General features: G+C 48.2%; 2 protein-coding genes across 7 annotated transcripts in view; one reads left to right on the top strand and one right to left on the bottom strand.

Moving 5' to 3' along the window:
• The window catches only part of DCAF4 (DDB1 and CUL4 associated factor 4), a 31,717-nt gene extending 24,811 nt beyond the window's left edge, over positions 1-6,906 (top strand). For 4 of the 5 annotated variants that reach the window (XM_040477596.1, XM_040477595.1, XM_040477597.1 and 1 more), the window contains 6 exons: positions 835-914; positions 2,190-2,285; positions 2,398-2,495; positions 3,499-3,672; positions 3,977-4,091; positions 5,841-6,906. In XM_040477596.1, coding sequence (XP_040333530.1) covers positions 835-914; positions 2,190-2,285; positions 2,398-2,495; positions 3,499-3,672; positions 3,977-4,091; positions 5,841-6,034 — 757 coding nt within the window. In that variant the 3' untranslated portion in view covers positions 6,035-6,906. The remainder of the gene's footprint in view (positions 1-834; positions 915-2,189; positions 2,286-2,397; positions 2,496-3,498; positions 3,673-3,976; positions 4,092-5,840) is intronic. The other variant, XM_040477599.1, reaches the window with a different exon arrangement.
• A 5,487-nt stretch (positions 6,907-12,393) lies between these two features.
• Positions 12,394-26,922, bottom strand: part of ZFYVE1 (zinc finger FYVE-type containing 1) — a 52,691-nt gene continuing 38,162 nt past the window's right edge. For both annotated transcript variants that reach the window (XM_040477600.1, XM_040477601.1), the window contains 8 exons: positions 22,629-22,735; positions 20,564-20,672; positions 19,910-20,007; positions 19,696-19,813; positions 17,148-17,318; positions 16,229-16,409; positions 15,448-15,561; positions 12,394-13,972 (listed from right to left, as the gene is read on the bottom strand). In XM_040477600.1, coding sequence (XP_040333534.1) covers positions 13,740-13,972; positions 15,448-15,561; positions 16,229-16,409; positions 17,148-17,318; positions 19,696-19,813; positions 19,910-20,007; positions 20,564-20,672; positions 22,629-22,735 — 1,131 coding nt within the window. In that variant the 3' untranslated portion in view covers positions 12,394-13,739. The remainder of the gene's footprint in view (positions 13,973-15,447; positions 15,562-16,228; positions 16,410-17,147; positions 17,319-19,695; positions 19,814-19,909; positions 20,008-20,563; positions 20,673-22,628; positions 22,736-26,922) is intronic.

The following is a 26,922-nucleotide window of genomic DNA, read 5'->3' on the forward strand; positions in this document are numbered from 1 at the left end:
GACTAGAAAATAATCGGTTCCATATTTAGTAAGAGTAAATATTTTCTAAAACTTCTGTTTCAGTTATTTGCATGAATGCAGTGCGTGGTAGCATAAAATCAAACTCCTAGAGTGGGTTCAAGAAAAACACTGCTTTAAAGCAGCCTCCCACATATGGAGCAGGACACAGGAACACTGGAGGGGATGCTCATTCCAGCAGCAGAGGAAAAAAAAAAAAAACACAGAACAAGTTAAGTACCCATCAGCAGATGAATTGTATATTCATCCACAGTGAAAGTGAAGGAACAGGAGCTACAAGCTTTAATACAGATGAATCTAGAAGACAGCAAGATGGAAAAGTTGTAGAAGATACTCTAAGGAAATAGAGCATGGCCCAGACCTCAGACCAATTTTAGAATGTGATTCTGGGTAGGGGAAGCATTGGACTGGGGAGGGGTCAGAGAGTCTTTTAACTGTGACATATTTTTCCTTTTAAAACATCGGAAACTGGGGTGCCTGGGTGGCTCAGTTGGTTAGGTGTCCCACTTCGGCTCAGGTCACAATCTCACAGTTTATGAGTTCAAGCCCTGTGTCAGGCTCTGCTGACAGCTCAGGCCTGGAACCTGCTTCCGATTCTGTGTCTCCCTCTCTCTTCCTGCTCTTTTTCTCTCTCTCTCTCTCTCAAGTAAACAAACTTTAAAAAAAAATTTAAAGAAAAAAAAATCTGAAACTAAATCTAGAAAATGTAAGCGTGTTAAATCTGGCTCACGGCGTTACAGTTTCTTGAAGGGTACTAATGCCCATTCTCTTCCCAGAGGAGAGCCTTGTACTTGACTGCCCTTAACAGCTTTCTAGGCTGTGCCTCATGGGAATCGCAGAGACTCCAGGCTGTGCCACCCTGCTCCCAGCATCGCTGTTTGTCAGTAGTCACCCAGGTACCGGGGTCTTTTCCTTTGGATAAGGAGGTGCTCTGAAGGAGGTCTTGGTCCCTGCCTCCTATGAGCTGCAGTCACAAGAACGGTGTAGACTCCGTGGTGAAGGTTGGGGCAGGAGGTGTGGGGACCGCAGAGTGGGTGGAGACAGCCTACAGAAGCACAGTAGGATTCTGTAAACTGGACCCAGGATTGGTACTAGAAGCAGGTGCATCTTTACACACCCCTCCATTGACCCATTCGTTGGGGTCACCTCAGCCAGAACAGTTAGGAAGAGTATGTAATGAGTGCAAGAGATCGGAGTATTTATTTGGACTTCCTGCACAGACCATGCAGAAAAGCATGGCAGGTGCTGCTGGGGATGTTTGCATTCTGTGTGCCTGAAGGCAGTTGGACTTCTCCTTCCTGGCAGCATTCTGGATATTAAGTTTTCAGTCTTGCAGAGAATTAGGATCAGTTAGACGAGGGTCAGACCTCTAAGAGTGCAGAGCTTCGGGTAGACCTGGCGTGGGTCCCGGCTCTGCCCCTTACCAACTTGAACAGATGGCTTAACTCCGTGAAGAGAACACCTACCGCAGCAGGTTACGTGGAGGGTATGAGGCACACTTAGCCCGCTGCCTGCCGTTTCATCGTACAGCAAGCTTACGTGGCAGGAGCACGTGTCATCCCGTTTTATAGATGAGGAAAGTGAGGCAAAGAGAGGTTCAGAATTTGCCTTACAAAACTAATCTATGGTGTCATAAGTCAGGAGAGTGATTCTCTTTAAGGAAGAGTAGGGAGATGGTAATTGGGAGGGTTATCAAGGTACTGGAATATTTTGCTTTTTAACCTAGATGATGGTATAGCTATACTTAACCTTGTGCTAACTCATTAAACTATATACTTGGAATTTGTTATCAATTTTGTTATCACTTTAAAAGCTTATTTTAAAAATGTTTTCCTTGAGATCACACATCTAATAGTGTGATGTGGGATTGAAACCCTCTTGTAAAAACACCACACTGCTTCTCTGACGGCAGTTAGTAGTTCTAATGCTACTACTGGGAAGTCGGGAAAGATGTGCTCATTATCAGAATGACCACTTTTGAGCCAGGTACCCCAGTGGAGTGTCTCTTTTTTGCTACCACAAAACCCAGAATGGGGCCAAGATATAGATCCTTCTGACCAGTCATTCCTGGAGGTTTCCCAGAACTAGTGGTCACTGGCCTGGCAGCATAGAGAGGAGATCTTCGTCCCTCCAGGGCAGCGACCCTTTATAGTCACTGTTCCCATCAACAGGAGAACGGCCCGGCATGCTCTGCAGTTTCCGGATCCCTGGGGCCTGGTCCTGTGCATGGTCCCTGAACATCCAGGCAAATAACTGCTTCAGTACAGGTGAGCCATGACTGACTCCGCAGGTTCCCAGCGTAAAGAATTTCAGACTTCAAACTCCCTGTCCAGGCTGTGAGTGATCCTTGTCTCTCTGTCCCATCCCTATTTCTGTCAGGCTTGTCTCGGCGAGTCCTAGTGACCAACGTGGTGACAGGACACCGGCAGTCATTTGGGACCAGCAGCGATGTCTTGGCCCAGCAGTTTGCTCTCATGGTTGGTTGGATTGGGAAGGGGGCAGTATAAAGTTTCCCAAGATTGGAAATTTTGCTGGACTGAAAATGGATTCCTGTGTGGTATCTGGTTGTCCCTCTCTTTCAGGGGAAAAAAGGACATCAGAGAGGATTAATGGTTTACTTGGTGATTGTATGTGCACTGGAGGAAAGTTGGCTGATTCAGAAAGGCCTGGCTAAACTGGCTTTTGGTTTTGGTTTTGTTTGGGTTTTGGGTTTTTTTTTTAAGTGCAAAAAGGTGATTTTATTAAAGCACAGGGACAGGACCAACGGCAGGAAGCTGCCTAAACTGGCTTTAAACAACTTCCTATTTAAATGAATTGTTAGTACTTCGTAAGTACTGGGATTAGCCATCAGGACAAGTAATTTTTTTGACATATAAATAAAGTCTCAATTCATAACACTAAATAGCCTCATACCTAGCTTTCAATTTACATATTTTAAATTTTAACAAAATTCTAGTCATTCCTACTTTTCAGAGACTTCCCCCATTAAAAAATGCCATCTTTGTTTAAAAGCCTGGAGGAGTGTGCAGACTGCCAACCTGCCGTCTTCTGGAAGCACAGAAGTGTTTCTGCATGTTTCATGTTTCTGCAGCCTTCTGCCCTCTGTTTGGGACTCCATGGCTTCCCTGGATGTCTCATCTCTCCTACTCCATACTCCCACCCTCGCTTCTCACAAAGGACCTTCCTTGGTGGAGATAAGGCACCATCACATGGGCTTCACAGAATGAGGCCTAAGGGTCCAGTGCAGCCAGTGGGGAGGACACTGGAAGACACTTGGGATCCAGTTCTCTTACCCTTTCCTAAGGGTACACTGAGGCTCAAATCTTCCGGCTACACTGAGGCTCAAATCCCCACCAAGCCATCAACCCACACCTCTGATCCAGGGGCTGGGAGAGGGGTGCGAGACAGGCCTTCTGTTCTGGAAGGCACACCCCTCCCAGCCTTGGAGGAGGAGGTACCAACCAGTGCCTTTTTCCATAGGCTCCTTTGCTGTTTAATGGCTGTCGTTCTGGGGAGATCTTTGCCATTGATCTGCGTTGTCGAAATCAGGGCAAGGGCTGGAAGGCCACCCGCCTGTTCCACGACTCAGCAGTGACCTCTGTGCAGATCCTCCAAGAAGAGCAAAACCTGATGGCATCTGACATGGCGGGAACGGTAGGGTAGCACTGACTCTTTCAGGTCACTGCAGCCACTGGCCCAGAGTTCTGCCAGATGAAGGCTCTTCAGAAGAGACCCTCATGCAAGACAGTAGCAAGGGAAAGGCAGTTGTGGGCTGTGCAGAGGTGGGAGCCCAGCCCGATCTAGACAGACACAAAACTGGTTTTGATGCTTTTGAAACTTAAGATTTTCCTAACCTGGAGAGGTGTTTGGACACCACCTTGTCCTCCCTGGCTTCCGCGCCTACGTTCGCTAGTGTGCCTGCCAGACTCTTTCTGATGGCCCCTTGTGCTTTCCACAGATCAAGCTGTGGGACCTGAGAACCACTAAGTGTATAAGGCAATACGAAGGTCATGTGAACGAGTACGCCTACCTGCCCCTGCACGTGCATGAGGAAGAAGGCATCGTGGTAGCAGGTACCTAGGGAGGGGGAGATATTCTGTCCTGTCAAATAGAACGGCAGAGGGGGAAATTACTCCAAATCTGAACTGAATACTTGGGACTGTGGACTCCTGAGGTCAGGGGGACCAGATGGGACGTAGAGTAGGACATGAGTAAGCAGCAGTTAAACATCAACCAATTGGACAGCCCTTTGTCCCCATGTTAGTGGGACAACATCACCTCAGTAACAGGCAGGTTAAGTGCAATAAAATACAGCAGCTTGGGAGACCTGGGTGTCCACCTGGTCAGCATTCAGTGGGACCCTTAGCCCATCCTGTTGAAAAGCTTGGGCTCCCTGTTCTTTGAGCTCACTTTCTAGCAGAGGATGCTGAGAAAAGAAATTAAGGTCATTGTAACAGCACTGGTTCCTGGTCCCCTTAACACAGTCCATGGGGATCCATGATCTGCAGAACAGGAGCTGAAATGTCTAGCTGCTGCTTTGAAAGGAGCTACAGGTTGATCACAGGTTTTGAGTTTCTGGGCTACAAAATGTTCTGATAGCATGAAAGCTCAGTGGTTTGACAAATTAAATAGTAGGCCCTTGACAGAAGGAATACGTTCTTGGTCTTGACAAGTCCTCACATTTGCAAAGATGCCTACAGAATGTACTTGTTCCCCACGCCCAAGAAGCGTCACTTGGTTAGGACTTTCTCAGGCTGATTTACTACTCTCACCGCCAGCAGCAGTTAGCTTCCTGCTTAGGCCTAGTTTCCATAAGTTTTCATCTAAGAAGAACTTCTGTGTTCTGGATAATATAAAAGAGAGAAGCCCCGTTGAGAGGCAGACCTAGGTATGTGGGCTAGCTGCAGTAATCGGTGAACTGCGCGGCCTGAATCCATCCACAGCCGAGGGAGTGCACGGTCTCGGCTGACCACAGGCACAGATGTGAAATCCGGGAAACCCTAAGGTCTGCCCTCCTTTCCTCGGAAGCTCTCCAGTAGTGTAGACCGCGTCTGGCCTGCCGCAGCCAGTGGTTGTTAGGTGCCACATCCCTCACAGCTCTGGGCCCTAAAGACTTACGTGGTCTGACACACTGAGCCATCAAACCAGAAAAAGCACAGGGCACCTGGGTGGCTCAGTCAGTTGAGCCTCCGACTCTTGGTTTTGGCTCAGGTCACGAGCTCACAGTTTTAAGAGCTTGAGCCCCACATCCACGCTGCCGGCAAGGAGCCCGCTTGTGATTCTCTGCCCCTCTCTCTCCACCCCTCCCCTACTCACGCCCTCTGAAAATAAACTTTAAAAAAAGATTTTTTTTTTTTTTTTTTAATGTTTAAAAAAATTTTTTTAAACTAGAAAAAGCTCTGGGGAGCGTCATCACCTGATTTGTCCCCGGGATGCATTAAAGTGAAGAGGTCTTCCTGGTCACTATTTCACAAACAGGAAATCCGTTGCAGTCACCCTCTTGAACAGCCCTTGACAAGAGAAGCAGAGCGCCCACCTGTTAGCCGACATGCCTGGGGCACCATCCAAGGCGTCGCCAGCCAACGCATCTGGTCACTTGGAATACCTGCAACTGGTGGTGCTTCTAGAGCACAGGAAGACCTGGAACTTTGATTTTCGAGAAGTACATGTTATCGGCAGAAATAGTTTCCATTTGCATTTGTGCTTTGGCTCCCGTGGAGTCCTTTTTAGCCTTAGGAATTGCGAGAAGCCATGTCCACATGTATACACGTTCTCCTGTGCATCCTCTCACTAACCTGCTGTGTATCTTCCCTCTTTCTTAGTGGGCCAGGACTGCTACACAAGAATCTGGAGCTTCCATGATGCCTGCCTGCTGAGAACCATACCTTCCCCACACCCCACCTCCAAGTCTGACATCCCCAGTGTGGCCTTCTCGTCTCGGCTCGGGGGCTTCCGGGGAGCCCCAGGGTTGCTCATGGCCGTCCAGCAGGACCTTTACTGTTTCTCCTACAGCTAATTCCACGGGGTGCAACCCAGAGGGATGTGGACTTGACTTACGGGAGTGAGGAGCAGCCATGCCTCTGCCACAATTCCTGTTTCCAGTGAGGGCATTTTAAATGGGTGCTCTGTGTACACAGATCCCATCCATCCGGCTGCTGGGAAGAGGTGCTATGTTTTAAGTGGAGACACTTCAGTAAAGTTATTCCAGTTAAGTCGTGAGCTCAGAGAGCTCAGAAGTCCTTTTCATAAAAGGTACTTGTTTCCTGTTGAATTCCCTAGAATAGCCTGTGCCCCACTCCCCTCTCCTCCGCCCCGGCCCTTTTCAAACAAAAACTCTGCTAAGGGCTGAAGATTGGCAGTAACTGAAGTTTTCTTTCACCAAAAGCCCTTTCAAGAAGGGTAATGAGATTGGGTGAGACTGTTAGTGTAGTCAGTGCCTGGGTCCCAGAAAGGTGTGCGCCTGGACTGGAGAAAGCTGGGGAGAAGGGGAAGCGGGGAGTCCTTTCTCTGAGTCTCTCGAGAAAGATTGAAGGCTGGATTGCGGGGGGTGGTCATTAAAAAGCCTTCTCAGACTCATTCCACATCAGTGGCAGATCTTGGATCCCCCTTTTATTACCATTCGTAGGCATTGGGAGGAAAAATGGACCTTTCTAGATGCTAGAGGTTTTAAACAGGCCCTAGCATGCCTTTGTTGAGGCACCTCCCAGCATGTTAGGTACAACAGTTCCTATTCCCGTTATGGTGATTTGAATGGCAGCTTCATGGGCCTCATGTCAAAGAAAATTGGTTTTCATTTTTTGTAATCTAGGAGAGGCAGTTCGTGAGCTGTTTATACAAAGTTTTCAAGAGCCTGTCTTTCTACCGAACAATAAACCAGAAAGAACGATGCGTAGTGTGTTGCTCTGTCAACGTTTAGAAGATCATGACGCTTGGCCGCTACGGCAACAAGCCAGCGAAGTAACGTCTACTCAGATCTTAGATGAGGAGTGGAGACCAGCTTCGATGGCTTTGCAAGAGAGCTTTCATTTTTTGTGCCTGCTTGAGGTGCATGCCTCAAGAAGCTGGCCCCTGTGGGCTACAACAGCAGGCTCCGCAGCTCCCCTCCTGCTAGGCTGTGGGGGGCTTGGCTGTGTCCCTCCACCCCAGGCCGCAGCCCCTGTTAGAACATAGCTCTGCACGTTCCAGCAGCTTCTACTGGTCTCTTCAGATCTACTAACTGCACCTCACTGTTGCTAACCCAGGAACTTCAGTTAAACTCTTCAGTTACTCCCTTGAGTGTTAGTTACATCTTGTTTCCTGCCAGTACAATTTAATGTACAGAAATCCAAATCTGCCCCCCAAAAAAGATGAGCATATCAGGTTGGTCATCTGACAGATTGAGCTGTTTACATGCTATATTTAAAAAAAAATTTTTAGTGCCTCATATTTTATAAAAATTTCCCCCATCTTGATCCTTAACAACACACAAAAGAGTTACAGCAGTAGTAATAAAAATCATTAGCATCATTTTACAGGTGAAGAGGCCTGCGCGCACAGACCTGTTCAGCGGGAACTGGAACTTGGAACTAGAAGACTTGAGACCGTGTTGTTCGGTGCTGCCCACGCACCTGTAGTCACCGACAGTACTTGCGTATCACGGCTAGTGCTGCCGAGAAATCAGGAAGTGGCGTGGCGCACATGGGGGCGTGCAGTGCTAATCATTCACGTTTGATCACCCGGTAAATTTTTCTGGCGCTCACCAATGATAAGCTTACTAATTACCAGCATTCTGAAGCGTTTAGTTACTTAGACTTTGTCCCTGTATCTCTTCAACCCTGGCATATTGACCTGTACTTAGGTCCCAGGAAATTACATACACAGTTGAAGAGTTCAGGTGGCCACCATCACTGTGGGGTCTCTTGGAGTAACTTTGGTGGTGTGCCCCTGCCCAAGAGCACAACTAAGCATAAATGCTGAGCCATGAACCTAACATGCACTCATACTTCTGTCCCCTCAAGTTCAAAGTTAAACCGGTTCGTTCATTGCAGGATCTGCAGTTTAAAATCCCTGGTCCTGCTCACCTAATGCAGTTTTCCTCACAGTTCTACATTGTTTCTGTGGAGCTGAGAGCCCATGGGTGGCTCTTCAACCCAACTTTGATCTCTCCCCAAACAGTGGAGACAATAGGACCCCTCAAGAGAATACCAGGTGAGTTCTGACACGTATGGCCCCATCCCTTCTATTTAACACCTGTTTCATAGCCAAAGTTTCTTGTTGGTCAATCATTTTAGATTTCCCTTAGGCTTTTTAAAAGGAAGGGGGTGGTTCTTTAAAACCTCTGATTTCAACTCTGCAAATTGGTTCTTAATCTCTGGTTAGCAGTCACTGCTAATATATTTGGTCTAGGTTATATGAAAAGAGGTCAGACTTAGCTGAGAAGTATTTTGGTCTCTTTGCTTGTGACATAGTATCCCAGAGAGGAGTACATTACATAGTCTCAGTGAAGCATTTTTCACTTGCAGGTGTCTTGGGGCATTTTGCCCTGTTCCCAGGTGACAACCAAAAGTAGAGAATGAACAGGTGGTGGGGGCGGCAGCACTGAGCTATGACGAACTCCTACCTACGTGGCCTGGCGTTTGCTTGCTTATAGCCTAGCAGAGATGAGCGAACAGTGACCACGAGGGGTGCCTGGGTGGCTCAGTTGGTTGAGTGTCCTCTTGATTTTGGCTCAGGTCATGATCCCAGGGTGGTAGGACAGCCCCAGGCCGGACTCTGTGCTCTGCAGAGCCTGCTTAAGATGCTCTCTCTCTCAAATACAGATATATTTTTTAATGCCGTGAGGTAAATACCTGCTTCACATCCCATCTCGCTGTGCAGACACCTTTGAATTCAGCTGGCCCAACGTGTTCTGGAGAGCACAGACAGCCTGCTTGGTGTCCCCCTAGGAGGGTCCCCAGAAGTGGTCTTTGAGACCAAGTTTGCCACAGTTAGTGGTCAGCCCTTGATCTGTCCTGGTCTGAATCTTCCACAATAAGCCATCTCTGAAGAAAATGGCAGGCTGAATTTCGCCTCCCCCTCCTGTGGCGTATGGTGCCATGTCTGCCTCTCCAGGCTGCCCACCGCATGGCCCCTGCTGCGGGAGTGACCTTCCTAGGTCCCTGCATTCAGAGGCTTTGTGCCTCACAATAAAATGGCCTCTGGAGACTAAATCATGTGTGCCTTACCCCTTTGACCCATCTCTGCCTCCCGCCTGGCCTCAGGACACAAATGTTTCACGATCCACCTTCCCCTGGGCCTCCAAGCTAGCCGTACTGCCCCTTTCCATCTGTAAAAGTCCCAGTTAAGTCTCAAAAACCTCCAGAAAGCTTAGATTTCCCAGCACTTGCCACAACCAGGCGCTCATTATACGGAATAAGCAGTTTTTGCCAACATCACTGCCTTTTAATTCTTATAACCCTGTGAAGTAGGTGATGGTCACCCCAATATACTGAAGAAAAATAGAAGTGACTTGTTCCAAGTCTTCTAATAAATGACAGAGCCAGCAGGGTCTTGGCTCAAGTCTGAGAATCTACTAGGCCCCTTGTGCTTAAAGGAATGGGATTTTTACTTTTCCCCTGGAAATTTGAGGTCTTGGGTCCAGTTTGACCTGATTTCCCCTTTTAATATTTACTCATTTTTTTTTTTAACTTTTAGCGTTTATTTATTATTGAGAGACAGAGCATAAGCATGGGAGGGGCAGAGAGAGAAGACAGAATCCAAAGGAGGCTCCAGGTTTTGAGCTGTCAGCACAGAGCCCGTTGCGGGGCTCGAACTCACAACCCACGAGATCATGACCTGAGCTGAAGTCGGATGCTTAACCGACTGAGCCACCCAGGCACCCCTAATATTTACTTAATTTGAGAGAGAATCTCACGCAGCGTGGAGCCCAACACAGGGCTTGATCCCACGAACCATGAGACTATGACCTGAGCCAAAACCAAGAGTCAGATGCTTAACCAAATGAGCCACCCAGGCGACTGACCTAATTTTCCCTTCTGTCCACTTTCCTCAAGACCAGCCGTCTCTGTCCCCTACAAGTGACCTCCGGACTGGTTGGCCTGCCTTTGCTCGCCTCTCCTGGCTTGTTCCTCCCACCCACCTGCTTGCACTCTTGGCTTCATTCGAATAGAAGCAGCTACAGCAAGAGCAAAAAGGACTTGCTCTACAGAAGCCCAAATCAGAGCAAAGGCACCCAGATACAAATGCTGCCAATAGCCCAGGGCAGCCAGAACTGAGGTGACATGGTGTCTGGGAAATGGAAGGGAGTGGTCTAGGGATGGAGCCAGAACCTGGAGGGCGATTCAGGCTAGAGTTAAGGATTTGATATGATCAGGATAAGGTGGCAGCTGAAATCATGGCAGTGGGTGAAGTCACTCAGTATTAACATTATAGATGGACACAGCCCACCAAAGTCCACCAGACCCAGAAAGACATGCTGTCGTCTACAAATGGCAGTTTCAAAGATGGTGCTGGTCATGAGCATCTCCCTAAATTACACCTTCCCTAACCCTATATACCCCCATACCATCTGCACATCAGTTTTCATAACTTTCCCAGATACAAAAAAAAAAAAAAGTTGCACCAGGTGTAATTTAACGGAAGGTAAAACTCAAATTCTAAAACTAAGTCGTTGGTGATAAAAGCCATGATAAATACCATCATGGGTTCAACTCTCTACCCCACCCATTGATGGTAGTTGTGAAATTGAAAATGCAAATATTAAGAAAAACTTAATTTTTCAACAACTGGGAAGTTTGGCTCCATTGGTACAGGCTAGATCAACTTGCTTAATCTCTAAACCAGTTTCTCTGATTTTTAGTGACAAGGAAGCATTACTCTCCTTTATCATGAGAACCTCCGAGGGCCAATGGAAATGATTAAATGTAAAGTTAAGCTCTGATTAAAAAAAAAAAGGGTATGTGCTACTATTTTAATTTTAAGGTCACTGTCTTATCTGGAAATGCAAAAGAATTCGCAGCTCAAGAAGGAGGAAGGAAACTGAAGAGACACTCTCTCTACATTGCAATGCCAGCAGGATGGGGTGCAGACTCGGTACGGCAGTTATGAGGCCTGCCTGTGCTCAAACCCCAGCTTCAAGTCTCCTTAGCCAGGCGGCCCTGGGCTTCCGAATGTCTCTGAGCCAGTAGCTTCAGCTGTAAAACACAAGCACTACCCCCTGCCTTCCAGTATGGTTGTGAGAATATCGACCATATACAGATCCTAGCATAGTCCCTGGCAGATAACTGGCACCTGTATATTGGAAGTCAAAGGAGCAGAGAGAAACCCAAGGAATGTGTAAGGGTCCCACCGCGTCCCATTGCCTCGGAGACCGCTTGGTTCTCAGCCACAGCTGAAGCCTTTCATCACAGCTCTCGGAGACAGCTTCTCCAGCCATCTCCTCCACCTCGGAGCAAGTCCTTCAAGCCAAAAATTTGTTTTTTCTAAGTAACCGCTATGCCTGACTTGGGGCTCAAACTCACAACTTGAGATCAAGGGTCGCATGTTCTTCCAATTGAGCCAGCCGGGCACCCCAAACCAGGAATGTATTAAGTCTTTATGCAGCCACCCCCTAAAAGAGGGGAACTAATTTGTGCTATCAGATGCCAAGACAGTGGGCTCTCACGGTGGCAGATATGTTCTGTTTCTTCATCTGGGTGCTGGTAAGACCAGAGTGTCATGCCCACAAGAAGGAGGAAGACAGTTGCAGATGGACATGGGAGTGGAACAGAGGAGACCGGGCAGGGGAACGAAGAGGGAAGTGACAGATAAAAAGGTAGAAGACAGTTTTTCCCCAGAGTTTCCCTAGGTTGATAGCAACACATAGTCTCCTGTGAGAGGACTCCCCGGGACTGCAGCCCCACAGCTACAAGTGAACCCTGAGAACCCAAGTCCTTAAGCCGCTGCCACTGCCTGGCACGGGTTGCCTACTTGGGGCCAGCTGGCCCCACCCACTGTGGAAAGCTCTGACGAACAGCCCAAGTACAAGGCAATGGAAGAGCCAGTGAGCCCGTGTGGAGCCCTCGCCACCAGAAAGTTCTAGGAGCGTCAGTTATCCTCTCTAAAGGAATAGCCACTAAGTTCCCGGTTAGCAAACAGCTGGAGGAAGCCATCTGTCTAAAAAGTGGGGGAAAAACAGCCCATCATCATGACATGAAAACCCCTATCATGGTTCGTGGTATTTGGCTATGCCTTTAAGTTCTTGTTAAAGTAACAGGCTGAGGTATTAAAGGCCAAACACTACCACTCTAGAAACATGCCTCTCACTGGCTTCTGCTCTGAAAGCCACCAGCTACTCTCCTATCAACTAGAAAGAGGCAAGATTTACTGATGAAGTTAAAGCAAAGAGCACAGTCCACATTCAGCAGGAAGATTCCTTTATAATGGCGAATTTGATAATACACAGTACTAGAGTAGGCCCTGAGTCACTGGGCCACAGGAGGCAGGAAGGGAGCAGGTCTGAGGACCAACACATTCCAGGGCTCATGTCACACTGCACTCATGCCAGGAATGACCGCTACGTACCTCCCTGAAGTTCGGCCCACCCACCAGTTCAGTCAAGAATTACGCCACATTTAATTCTTCGGTTTTGGCCACTGAAGAAAATCCACCATGACGACAGGATTTCGGCACAACAGTCTCTTTCCAGTCATGAGAGATATGAATGTCCCGGCTCTTGATAAGAAACAAGTTTGACTTCTCTTGCAAGAACCAAAGAGAATTTTTTTCTTTATTATCCGTCGAGATATTTATATATATTTAAAACAGTCCATTCGGTGCACTGTTTCCCTGGAAGATTTCTCAAGGTCACCCCTCCAGTAGCTAGAGGGGTCATGTATCAGGGAACAAAGAATTAAGACACTTCAAAATAAGCAATAAAAATCCTAGTGCAACACTCAGAAGCAGATGGTGGGCTTGCAGGGTGGAGGGGAAGGAAGCAGGTGCTGTTCAGGGGCAGGGTGCGGCCTCTGGAAAAAGCCAAGTGGACACAGGAGCATCAATAAGCAGGAAACACTGCTGGGGAAGGCCTGTTTCCTTCTGTGCTCTCCCCCGTTCTCAGGGCTGAGGACCCTACCCCTCACCTTCCACCCACTCTGGTGACCTGCACGCTAAGTTGGGTAGTCTCTGACTGAAACAGGCCTAGGCCAGGAATGGGGATCCAATTCCAGAGGACCCAGGTGGGTTCCTTTCAGGCTATTCCAAGCAAGAGGTACCTGGGAAAAGGCAAGGAAAGGAGACGCTTCAAAGGCTCACAGAGAAGAAGCAAAAGGTGACTAGTAACACAGTGGCTCTGAACCTGGCTCTGTTGGGGGGGGGGGGGCGGGGGGGGGACCTGGGGCCACTGCCACCTTATCCCTGTGCTGGGGACAGACTGTGCTATGTCTTCACAGCCAGCAGCAGCCTGAATACGCCCCACATCCCTTTCATATGGATATACGCACACCGTTGTAGATTTCTTAACTGACATAAATGCAACGGATTCAGGTTCATTCCACTTTAAGCTGCTCGGTCCCCCGCCCTGAGGGGTTCACACATTCGGCCCTGGCCAGGCTCCTCCCTCCCCCCACAGCAGGATAGTGACCCGGGATGAGTAGAGGACACACACCATAACAGGTGCCCGGTGGGGAGGGCCTACCTCAATGAGACTTCTGTTTCTAACCCTGAGAACCTAAGGAATTGTGAAGGACTCGGAGAGGGAGCTGGGGTTAAAGGTCACCGGGCTTTTTATTGCAGTTAAAGCAGACTCGGACAGGATGGTCCCAGCCTCGAGAGGGGACAGCCCGGCGGTCATGGGAACACTCATCACAGAAGCCCTGTCCGCAGGCCCGGCAGTGGTGCTTGGAAAGCTTGATGCTGAACTCCTTCCGGCAGCTGTGGCAGTGCAGGATCTCGTGGTCAGGCACCCAGTACGCCGGCCTGGCCGCATCCTTCACCAGACCTGTGGCAGGAGCAAACGACGATGAGCGGGATACACGGACCCAGCACGCCGAGTCCCACCGGGCAAGAAGCATCCTCGGGCACCTCTGGCTCGCAGTCCTGCTGCGCACACAGCCCCCTACAGAGGCCTTCACCCCGTACCGTGCGGCTCTGAATCTTCAGAGCTGGCACCTAGGCACTGGGCTCCCGGGTGACCCTGAGGCGCAGCTCCAGTAAGAACCATTGGAGTAATAATAAAGCAGCCCAGACTCTGGGAGTCGGGACATCCCTTCGTTCCAACCCCAGCTCCACTGAGCACGTGTTCGTTAGCAGCTGCAGGATTAAGAGACGGTTCCCTAACCCCTCAGGGCCCTGGCTTCCTCATCTTCAACAAGCCACATTCAAGAGCAGCTGTGGGGATTATGAGAAAGAACATGTCTAACGTTGGGACCCGCCAGCCAGAGAGCGCTCAGCAGGTGAGCCCCGTGGGGAGCAGACGGCAGGCTCTCTGTGCCAAGGGCAGCCCTGCTTCTCCCAGGTACCCCTGAGAGCAGATGCAACCTGAGCTTCAAGCCTGGGCAAACCTATTCCTATACCCTCGAGTCAAAAGTTCATCTACTCACCTTCAAGCCCCAGTGGTGGTAAATCAGATCCAAGCAATTTTCACCACCACCCAACCCAGGAGCCTCTGGTTGCTCCGTTGCAATGGGCAGAGACAGCCGAGGCCCAGCCAACCCTGCCTAAGCCTTCCACACACCGGTGCCTTTCCCTTCCCCTTCCTCTCACCATCCTAGTTACAAGTACCCCTCCCATCAGGAGATAAATAAAGATCTATCCTAAATGAAGAACTGACTAGTGACGTAGATTAAAGACAGCCACAAATTCTGACACTCCTGCCCCTCCCTCAGACCCAGGCAGGCTTTGTGACTAGGGGAAACTAGAGTAGGAGTACCAGCTTCCAGGCCCAGACCTTAAGACATTGCTGACTTCCACTTCCTACCTCTCGGAACAGGAGTCCTAAGCACCCCATGTAAAAAGTCTTAACTCCCACTGGAGAAACCACGAAGAGAGGCCTGGAGAATAGATGGAGATGGGTTCTACCAAGCCCACCTTCCGGGCATCCCTGACAAAGTACCCAGCATGTGAGTGAGGTTGGCTTGACCCCTCAAGACGGGTCAGGCTGCCATACTAGAGCATCAGATGGAAACTCTAGGCAATGCCACCTGACCAGAATAATAACCATTCCTGACTCAAAGTTGTGAGACATGATGAAATGGTGGTTGTTTTCAGCCTTTACATGTCCAGGTAGTTTGTTAGACGGCAATAGATGGTATAAAGAGATGGCCTCCGGGAATAAACACAAAGGTATGCAGAAGCAAGAAAATGTACATTCTCAGTCAACTCCTTGCTGTCCAACTCAATCTAGGTCAGCAAGCTCTGACAAAATGACAGCCCAGGGCACCGTGAAACCCCTCATCCCACGTACACTACACCCACCTAGTGGTATGTCAATGGCTGTCACTACAGCTCCCAAAGTGCTCTGCACGGCCTCGCCCACCTTCCGAGCAATCAATGTCCCGCCTTCATCGTCAGCCTGTGCTTCGGTAACATCTGTGGACAATGAGAAAGGAAAAGCCATCACCTCTTCGGTCATTTCCCATGGAAAACTGGGGCAAACACTGTGCTACCCTATAAAGACTATAGGGGTCTGGGCTGTGGGTCAGGACACACCCTGACACCAAGTGACCTCTGTTAGTCCTTTACTTCACTCTGGAGCTGTTTTAGAACCAGAAAGGGGCTAGGAACAGGACCAAGAGCCTTCTCCAGGAAGAAGATCCAGTCTAAACCATGTCTGATAAACGCAGGACAGGGCTAAGCCCCCAACCCAGGACTAGCACCCCCTAGGACTATTAACAAAGAGCTTAGAGGATGCCAGCCAGGACCAGGGGAGCAGCTGCCCTTAGAAGAGCGACTGGGTTAGGAACAGGGTTACGGGGCGCCTCGGTGGCTCAGTCGGTTAAGTGTCAGACTTTAGCTCAGGTCATGATCTCTAGTTTGTGAGTTTGAGCCCTGCATCAGGCTCTCTGCTGTCAGCACGGAGCCCGCTTCAGATCCTCTGTCTCCCTCTCTGCCCCTCCCCAACTTGCTCTCTCTCTCTCTCGAAAATAAACATTTTGAAAAAAAAGAACAGGATTAGGCATGTGGGGGTCCACTTCCCAGTACCCTGTGCCAAAGAGAGGGTCCCCTCCACCCTTGCAGCCCCTGGGCCCCACGTTACCTAACTGGACATTCCTGGCTTCATAGCAGTTGTCACACACCCGCACAGGCGCAGGGCCCCAGCCCCGCTCGGGCACTGGCCGGGTCTTGGATGAACAGCTGTCACAGAAGCCCTCCCCACAGGCCCGGCAGTGATGCTTGGTGTCGTTATCTTTAAAGGATGTAGCACATTTGTTGCAGCTCTGTTCCAAGCCCAAAACAGAGAGGCAGGTATTATTCCTTTCTGCTCAGCTGAGAAAAGTCAGCGAGACCCAGGGGAGGACCACAGGACACTTGGAACGGCAGGAACCCAACAGTTGTAACGGAGAGAACCTAAGGCCTCCGGTCACATGGAATGCACCCACTGAAGCACAGCTGTGACTATCATTTTCTTCCAAGAAATACCTGGAAAGGCACCTTATATCTATTTGGCTGAGTCACAGCGTTCTCAGAAAAACTATGCTAATCCTAGCCAGGAGACCAATGAGAATTCATTTTTTTCCTACAGCTTCCCAAAAGAGCCTTTGGGAAGTTGGTGGAGAGTGAGCTTCCCGTCACAAAGTGTTTGGACCAAAGCTGGGGACTCCCTTGATGTGGTTACTGCAGAGATTTATGAACCAGGCCAAATGACCTCTAAATTTCCCCTTTCCCTCCAGATTCTGTTATCTAGGACTTCAGACATCTATCTAACCAATAATAACTAGCCCCTGCAGGCCAAGAAACTAAAACCCACTGGAAAGAAAATCACAGAGTAACACAAAGGGAAATCAATGGGCAAAGAGAACACTGGCTGCCTCGATGCACCCCGCCTTTTCTAATACCCTGGGAGCTAATCTGAAAGAGAAATTCCACACCTCCCTCACAAAATAAGCTTAGAATGGGGCAAAACGGCACCAGCATGGGCCACACCAGGGATGCGGGTGCATCCTGCCACACCATACCAGGATCTGGGAGTTGGGCCTCCAGTATGCAGGGGCGATCTGGTCTGTCAGCCAGGAAGTCACAGCCTTGGTGGGCCCAAGGCTAAGCTCAGACACTGACTGAGCCATAAAGTTCATCCCATCCAAGAGGCGCTGGGCAGCATTGTTGTTGTCCTTCAGAAATCCATCGGTCTGAAATGAAAATGCAGGCTCCCATCATTCTCCAAAAAGAGCAAAAGGAAGGAAGGCGAGGGGTCTCAGGTGAGTAGCACACTCATCACGGTCAACTCAGAACCACAAACTCCCGGGCAGAGAGGAGTAGACCAAGAGTCCCTCTGGCTTCTAGGCAATACCACAGCCAACCAGTCATTACTGACTTATTCCTTTCAAGGCGACAAGATCTGGTGCACAGCTGTTCAATTCAGGCTTTACCTGCCAAACAACATGTACAATCCAGGAGATACTCGAGTAAGGATGGTACCTCCTCCAGGAAGCCCCCCCACCCCAGGCTGGGTTTAGCCCTTCCTCTCGGTTTCTTCTGAGAATCCTATTTTCACATGTAAAGACAGTATCTGTTTACATATTTGACTATTAGACCAAACCCTCTGAAAATAACCTATCTTCTTCATTTTTGTATTTTTAAGTGTCTAGTTCAATTCTGGGCATACAGTACTCAACCAACCTAAGTTCAAATAATGAAGGAGTGAATGAACGAACAGAAGGGGAGGGGCCTGTATCCTCTAATCCTAAGGACCATGAGGAATGTGGCCTAAAAGTGAACTATGATATTACTACTTTCTTGGAATAGAACTATTTACCATAGAGACAACAGCTTTCACAAGAACAAACACAGATCCAAAAACAAAAGACATTAGTCATAAAAAGTACAGTGAGAAAAGTATACTAGTTCAAGGCCACACTAAGTCCTTGGGACAGGATGGCCTGGCCCATCATGCCAAGAGGGTGGGTTCCCGAAGTGAGACCATCCCACAGGGACAAATTTTAGTGGGGATGGAAACTGGAGAGAGGAGGAACTAAACACTAAGGACATCTTCAGTTTTATGAGCTGTATAGGACCTGGAAAAGCTCAAGATGGCTGCAGGGAGCCTGTCAGGCTGACCAGTAGCCTTAGGAGTCACCCAGCAAGTAAGATTAAGTTCCTTAGAGAAAAATCTTTTTTTTTTTTTTTCCTACGAATAGAAAATGTGTTTTGAATTACTGGCAATTCCAAGTGTGAGTTGTGGTTTGATGCAGAATGAAATCACCACATCGCTACCTCAAAATTGAATTCAAAAGTCAAATTAAAAAATAGGGTCTACAGTAATCCCACTTCTTAGAATATACTGCAAGAAAATTTCCCAGAACAAAGGCTTTCTTACATAAAGAATGTCATAGCATTTTGATAATAAAAACATTATGTAAACAGCATAAATATTCAAAAAAGGGGGGATGGGGAGGGGCACCTGGGTGGCTCACTTGGTTAAGTGTCCAACCCGACTTCAGCTCAGGTCATGATCTCACGGTTCATGAGACTGACTGCCCCCCATCGGGCTCCACGCTATCAGCTTGGGATTCTCTCTCTCTCCTTCTCCCCTTCCCACTCTCCCTCTCCCTCTCCACCCCTCCCCCACTCACACATGTGCTATCAAAATACAAATTTTTTAAATTTAAACATAAAAAAAGAGGATGGGAATCAAAATAAAGCAGAAGACAATGTTACACAGTTGACTACAAAGGAAAATCATGAGAAGTGGAAGCAATGTGGAAATAAAATGATGGTATGAGGGGCATCTGGCTGGTTCAGCCAGTGGAACATGCGACTCTTGCTCTCAAGGTTGTGAGCTCAAGCCCCACACTGGGTGTGGAGGCTGCTTAAAAAATAAATAAATAAAAATAAATGGTGGGATGGGAAAAAAGCAGGTATATGGCACGTAAATTACGTTTGCATCTATACAAACATGCCTATGGAAAGGAGAATGTGAAAAAGTATTTCATTTGCTAAGGCAGTACAACAATAGGCCAACATTTAGTTTATTTAAAGTTCTCCTTCTAAGACGGAGGGTATTAGGCTAAGTGAAATAAGTCAGGCAGAGAAAGATGCCATAAGTTTCTCAGGATCCATGTGTGAGTGAAAACATAACAGAAGACCAGCTGGGAGGGAAAGCGGGGTGGGGGGGCAGTCACAGAGAGGGAAGGAGGCAAACCATCAGAGACTCTTCAATACTGAGAACAAACTGAGGGTTGATGGGGGGTGGGGGAGAGGGGAAAGTGGGTGATGGGCATTGAGGAGGGCACCTATCGGGATGAGCACTGGGTGTGGGACCACTGGGAAACCAATGTGACAAGAAATTATATATAAAAATGATAAAATAAAAAATGAAGTTGGGCTTCTAATGTACATCCAAGAAGAAATGAAAATAACGGCCTCGAACAAGAAAGGCTCTCCAGATCCTGCCGTCCTAAACCACCAATATATTAAAATTCATGGTTAACCTGAATTCCAAACAAGCTCTTTTCCACACACATGAATAACTGAACGATACAAGAAGAAAAACAGAACCGCGCTTACCCCCGGCCACACGTGCACAATCTCTGTCCGTACCACCGTATCCACAGGATCTTGGTTCCCAAACCAGTACTGCCGGCTACGGTAGACCACGCCGCAGTTAGGACACTCGATCACATACCTACAAGGAAAGCAAACAGACCCTGTTACCCGGGCAGGTACCTGGCAGACGAATACACCAACAACCCTCAGCTACATCGTCGTCATTTAAACTCACCCAGACCAGGCATATTTTGCGAGACCCATCCAGGGGGAGTCAGTGGAAGCGGATGTCTTGGGCACTACGCTGACCTCCTTGCCTCTCTCATAGCAGGCCTGAAACATGGAGCACTCTGCCAGCTTCTTCTCTGTACACCAGACCCCCTGGCCTCTTTATGTCCCTGTCCAGCCCCCTCCCAACAAACCATACCAGCTGAGGGTTTACAGACTCAGGAGTTCAGCACATCAGAGGAGGGATCATTGCTCTAAAAAAAGCCAGTGCCCTGAACAATCATGAACTGAATGTGGCCCGGTCCCGGGCCCCAAAACTGAGCTGTAATTTATACCCATCACGGTCCATTCAACTGGGTTCCCGCAGGGCACTCCTGCTCTGGGGAAGAATGAACAGTCAATGGACATGGCCCTGGCATAGAAGCCAACAGAATAACAGGAAAATCTGCTGGGAAGTCAATAAATAAATAAACCAAGGGGCCCCAGCATCAAAGGCCTCTTGAGTTCTTTTGGTTAGAGCTAGGGAAGAAGTTCCCGAGATACTCGGTTTGAGTATCAAATTCTTTGGGATACAGTAAAGGGTGGCCCCAAGCCAGTCCTCAAAAGCCGAGCAGAATCCGCAAGGCAGCTGCGGGAGCAGGGAGAAGCTCAGAGCACTCACCTTGCAGGTATAAACCCGGTTGTCGTACTGGTGGGAGTATCTGCAGCGGCTCTTGGCTTCGTGAGGGACTCCTTCTTTCCCATGGTTCATGCTGTTCTTACATCCAGCCCTGAGTGAAGCCCAAAAGCTGACGGTGAGGCGGCTAAAGAAGCCCCCGCCACTTCCACAGAGTCTGAGCCAGAGCCAGACACAGGGCCGAAACCAGACCTTGGTTACGAACTGGGCCCTGAATAGTGAGCACAGAGGGCACGGCGCATGTCTCAGAAATCCACATGCCTCTCTTGTACTTGAACCAACAGCACTCAAAGGCACTACTGGCCTTGTGTGAGGAGAAAGGAGAAAAGGAGGAATCTCCTCCAGGAAAAGCCACCTGGTCCCACAGCAGAAAGGAGGAGCCTGAAGACACCACCTTGACAGGAGATAAAGACTGAATGGCTCTCGGCAAATCCCCAAATCCAAAAAGCAGGAAACGGGAAGTTTAGCCAGAACAGGCTGCCAAGATGTAAAACAAAAACCAATCTCCAAAATTTGGCAATACATTAAGGGGAGGCTTAAGCTGAACAAGAAAACCTTCCGAATCAACAGTGAGCTCTGCCATCCTGACAAGGCAAAAACAGAGATCGGGACTTTAGAGTTTCACTGTGATAGAAAGGAAAGTTCTGGAAACCCTGGTGAGGCTGTTAGAATGGAAAAGTGATGATCCAAAAGAACCTAAGTCCCTCATGCTGGGCTATGGGGTAAACAAAAAGGAAGGTAAGTCATGCTGGCAACTACCATCCCTTTCCTCACCAAAATAATCTTCATTCTCTGAGCCCAGACTGTGTAATCTAAGAACCAAATCCTTTTTACATATTCAGAGCCAAGGTGATGGCCTCTCTGAGCCCAGCAGGTAGCCTACAGGGTTCCATGCAAAAACAAACAAAACCTTTCACAAAAGGCTCAGATCTCCTCCCCTAAATGGATAAATCTGGAGGAGGAGGACCAGAGGTCCTGATGTGAGCAAAGACAATTCAATGGTGAAGAAGGTGGTGGGGTGGGGAAGTGTCCATGGGACCAGGAGACTGCAAAGCACTTAAATCCGCCGCCGAGCTCCATGGGACAAGTCACCTGACTGTGATTTAATAGCCATCAACAGCTCAAATTAATCCAGTGATCTTCAAAGGGTGGCCCCAATCAGCAACATCAGCATTACCTGGGGACTTATCAGAAATGCAAACTCTCAGGCCCTACATCAGACCAACTGAATCAGAAACTGGGGAGGCAAGGCCCAACAATCTGTTTTAACGTGTTTTTCTTGTGCACACTAAAATGGGAGAATCACTGCCTAAAGCTCCCGTAACAAAGTGTGGTCAACAGACCAGCAGCACAGGCATCACCCGGGAGCGTGTTAGAAATACACAATCTTAAAAGCAGACCTTGTGGTTCAGAATCTGCATTTTAACAAAATCCCGAGGTGATACACAGATTATAAAATTTGAGAAGCACTGCCCTAACTTCTCGAGCTCAACTCAACATATTAGAATCATCTGAGGACCCTTTTTAAATGCACCAGTGTGAAGGCCCCACCCCAGATCTGTTAAGTGCGAATCCTTGGAAGGGAGGCCCAGGCCTTGATGATTTTGTAAGATCCCTGGATAATTCTAACGTGCTCGGGAAGTTTGCCCTCACGGTGAAAGGAGCTCTGTACCACAGAGCTTTGTACACACTAGGCTACCAAATATCAATGAGTTTAATGACTACAGCGAAAAAGCCTTGGTAGGAGAAACACAGAAAAACAAAGCAACTGAAGTTTTCTGTAGTAAAAACTTCCCAAACCAGAAGGCAATGGCCCATCTAAACCAGGTGGGAATCTTCAGAGGATTCTTCATAATCATGTGTCTTACAACCTCAGAGTGTGGTCCCCCTGGGTACCAGGACCACCTGGGTACTTATTGGCAGTGTCCTTCTCAGAGCCCTGCCCATCCTTAATTCAGAGTCTGTGATTTACCCAGACCCTAGGTGATCCGCATGCACACTGAAGTCTGAATTCTGAGCCTCTTTTCCCAAGATGGCCAGCCTCACTTACCCACAGCTGAGGCACAAGGAAGAGCAGGTGAAGTATTCATCTGGAAAAAAGGAGCTGTGCGCCATCTGGTCATCGGGGATCTCACCGCTGAAGCGGTCACTCAATGCCTGCCGAGGAGGGAAGGCGACACGTGAAGGCACTTGGCGGGGCCCCCCGTGCTTTGGCCCTTCCGCTACGTGCCTTTCTAAGTCCCCCCTCGCTGCTGGCTTATTTCTCACAGGCTCCACGGCCAGGAGAGGCAACCCAATGACTTCTGCTCCTCACCCTCGACCTTCTTGGCCCGACATGCCCCAGTCCTCACCACAGGAAACCTGAGGAAGAACCAGCTCATTTCCCAAGAGGTCAGAAGGGAGCCAACAAAGTTACTGCGCTCTCCTGATTACCTTGGAGGTTAGGAACACCTCACACACTCAGTCTTTCATTCAAAACCACCACAGACATTGACTAATGCCCACTGCATCTTTTGAAGCAGGAACCAAGGAACTGAGACCTGAGAAGAGGGCTTGTCTTTAAGTCAGAGAGAGGCAGAGCTGAGCGGTGAGCTGGGAGTTCCCTGGGCGTCTACCCCAGTTCTAACCACAGGCGCTCTTTTTCCGCTAGGCCACAGAACTATCTCAGTGTCAAAAGGAAGGCATCAGCCAAAAAACAAGGAAGAATACGGTGCCTGGCAGCCTTTTGTCAACTACGGTAACCTGAAAGACCGCAAATGGCCAAAATAAATGCCAAGAAAGATAAAGTATTTGCAAAAGCAAACTGAAAAAGTTTATGTTGAAAGGTAGCTTTCATTGCTGGTCCTCCGTTTTCAGGCACTACTTTATACTGAAAGTATTTTTCAGGTTAACTTCTTCCTGCCAGGCCCTTACTCATATGCAATGGGAAAAAATTATATAAATTAAATAGAAATGGGATTTTCTATTTTTATCTTAATGGGATTTATTTATTTTTGAGAGACAGAGACAGAGCACAAGCGGGGAGCGGCAGAGAGAGAGAGGGAGACACAGAATCCGAAGCAGGCTCCCAGCTCCGAGCTGTCAGCACAGAGCCCAACACAGGGCTCGAACCCAAGAACCGTGAGATCATGACCTGAGCCAAAGTCGGACCCTTAACTGACTAAGCCACCCAGGCGCCCAAACTTTAAAAATCATTATATGCATGCAGTTCCGGGCTTCTAAGTTTCAATCTCCCGTGCTGAGGCAGCCATGCACTATTCCAGGGGAAGAGAAGGAAAAGTGGCTAAAACAGAAAGACAAGTTATTTCCCTTAGTAAAAAGACAAAAGAAAATTTAAGATGCGATTTGGGAAAAGAGCAGATTGATTTTTAAACTAAGGCTCTCGTGAGCCGCCCGAGTGGCTCAGTCAGTTGAGCATCCAACTTTGGCTCAGGTCACAATCTCACAGTTCGTGAGTTCGAGCCCCACATTGGGTTCTGTGCTGACAGTTTGGAAAGGGGAACCTGATTCGGATTCTGTGTCTCCCTCTCTCTCTCTCTGCCCCTCCCCCGTTTGTGTTCTGTCTCTGTCTCTCAAAAATAAATCAATGTAAAAAATAAAAATTTAAACTAAGGCTCTCAAGCTCTGAAGGGAATTTCACTTAAATGAGAACTTACTTGTTCAAGTTCCTTTTCCTTTTCTCAGTGACGTCTTAGTATCCTGAATTCCAAAATCAAGTGTTTACAGAGGCACATGACATCAGTGTTGAGCCAGGCCAGGTGTGGGACACTAATGGCAAGGAACGTGTCAAAGTGAGGGTGCACGGCTCACCTAAGGGCATTCATATTCGGCCTCTGCGAGGCTAAGGCACGGGGCCCTGAAGACACCATCTGACAGCAATGGCCCAGCAAGTGCCAATCCTTCACTTAGACCAATAGAAAAGGCCTGACAAATAATACATGTAAGTCCTGTCCTCTTGGGGGTATTTTGTGAGGAGTAGCTTAGGGAAAACACTAAGCTTTCCAGAGAGAGAATATAAATAACTATACATAGGAATATTAAAGAGAATAAACAAGAACCAAAAGTAGAATCACTCACCAGTTTATTACATGGCCTACTCTGTCCCACTTCGAAATGACCCATCCTTCCAGGGGTTTTTGGTCTCGCCTCTTCCCCCAAAGCCTTCCCAACCCCTCAAGACATACCACACTCCAAACAGCCTTCTCCAAACAGCTGTCGTATTCGATACCTGACAGAGGCACTGAGTAACTAGGCAATGAGGCAAAGTTACGGCCCAGCTCTACGGATCTGACCTCGCAGACGAGAAGACACGTGCCGTGAAAGCGGTTTCCTACCTTTGTATCCTCCACTGACTCCCAGCGAAGGTCGTGACAGGTGCTCAACTAGGACGTCTGAAACGAAGCGGTCCAACCCCCGTGCATACGCCAACCTCTGCCCTGCCCTCCGCGCCAGGCTTCATCTCATGCCCACAGACCCTCTCAAATTTAACGCCAGCTGCTCCCTGATTTGCCAAATTACTGACAACTCTTAAAGCTGTATTTCTCCAACAGGTATATGCATAGCTGTCTGGGGCTGGCTGTGGGAAAATACAGCATCATGTTCCTAATACATCAGTTTATTGAAAGATTTGGAGAGGAAGTTTGATAGATACAGACTGCGCAAACCCGGGCACAGTATGACACCGAACAATTTGGGTAAATAAAACATGAGACACCCCCCCCGCAAAGGCATATCAGCTTGTAGTTTCCAGGTCTGCACCCTTTGTGCCTCTACTTCCTTATCTATAAGATGGGGATGCTGGTAGTACCTTCCTCAATAGGAGTCTTCACAATTAGACTATAAAGATCAGATGAACTTAAACATGAGGAGCACCTGGCATAAATTAAGAGCATAGAAAACACTCGCTGCCATTATTAACGTCCTTTGTGTTGTTTCCTATGCGGATAATTTTCTTATTTTTTTCCTTGGATACCCTCCTACCTAATCCAGGTAACACACAGGGGATACAAGAACCTCCTTCCTTTCCAAGACAGCTCACTGGTCTTCACAGTTGCTTCCATTTGTTGGCGAATTTTATTTAGTTAGCGAGCTCTATGCCCAAAGTGGGGACTGAACTCACGACCCTGAGATCAAGAGTCACATGCTCCACCGACTGAGCCAGAGAGGAGCTCGCTTAGTTAGTTAGTTAGTTAGTTAGTTAGTTAGTTAGTTAGTTAGTTAGTTAGTTTATTTTGTTTTGAAAGAGAGAGCAAGCTGAGGAGGGGCAAACAGAGAGGGAGACCGAGCATCCGAAACAGGCTCTACACTGACAGCAGAGAGCCCAACACAGGGCCCGAACCCATGAACTGCGAGATCGTGACCTGCGCCTAAGTCAGACATTCGACTGACTGAGCCACCCAGGTATCCCTATTTTTTAAATTTTTTTTTCAGTTTATTTTGAGAGACAGAGACAGAGAGACAGAGAATGAACACACGTGTGGGAGGAGCGAAGAGGGAGAATCCCAAGGAGGCTCCACTGTCAGCGTCGAGCCCGACAAGGGGCTCGATCTCACAAACCGTGAGATCATGACCTGAGCCAAAATCAAGAGTTGAACACTTAACCAACTATGCGACCCAGGTACCCCTATTTCTTTTTTTCTTTAGTAGGCCCTATGGCCAATGTGGGGCTTGAACTCAGTGGGTGAATATTTAGTTGCAAAAAGATGTGTGTGTATCTGATGGGGTAACATAGGAAGGAAAAAAAAAAAAAAAAAAACTAAGGAACATAGAAGCTACTAAAGAGGTATAGGGAAAACCAAAAAAGAATATCTTAAGTCAGGCAGAGAAAGACAGGTACCATATGTTTTCACTCATATGTGGACCTTGAGAAATTTAACAGAAGACCATGGGGGAGGGGAAAGGGGCAAAAAAAGTTACAGAGAGGGAGGGAGGCAAACCATAAGAGACTCTTAAATACTGAGAACAAACTGAGGGTTGATGGGGGACAGGAGAGAGGGAAAAGTGGGTGATGGGCATTGAGGAGGGTGCTTGTTGGGATGAGCACTGGGTGTTGTATGGAAACCAATTTGCCAATAAATTATATTTTTTTTTAAAAAGTATCTTTACCCCAGAGTTTTTTCTTTTAAACAAGTAACTGAAAGGATAACCTAAGTACTAGTTTCCCTCAGGAAAAATATCAAATGTAGCCCGAGTTCACCAGCTGGGCCGAATTCAGGGGGGATGCCACTCCCCCGAAAATATAAAATTGCAGCCCAGGAACAGTGGCAGCACAAGGTTCTTTCTGTTCCAAACCCAAGTGGCCTGGCTCACTTCTCTGAAAGTTCTTCAGAAAAATGGCAGCAAGC

This window comes from Herpailurus yagouaroundi, unplaced genomic scaffold, assembly GCF_014898765.1.
Source record: "Herpailurus yagouaroundi ecotype Mexico unplaced genomic scaffold, PumYag 141, whole genome shotgun sequence".
In the NCBI taxonomy this organism is placed as follows: Eukaryota; Metazoa; Chordata; class Mammalia; order Carnivora; family Felidae; genus Herpailurus; species Herpailurus yagouaroundi.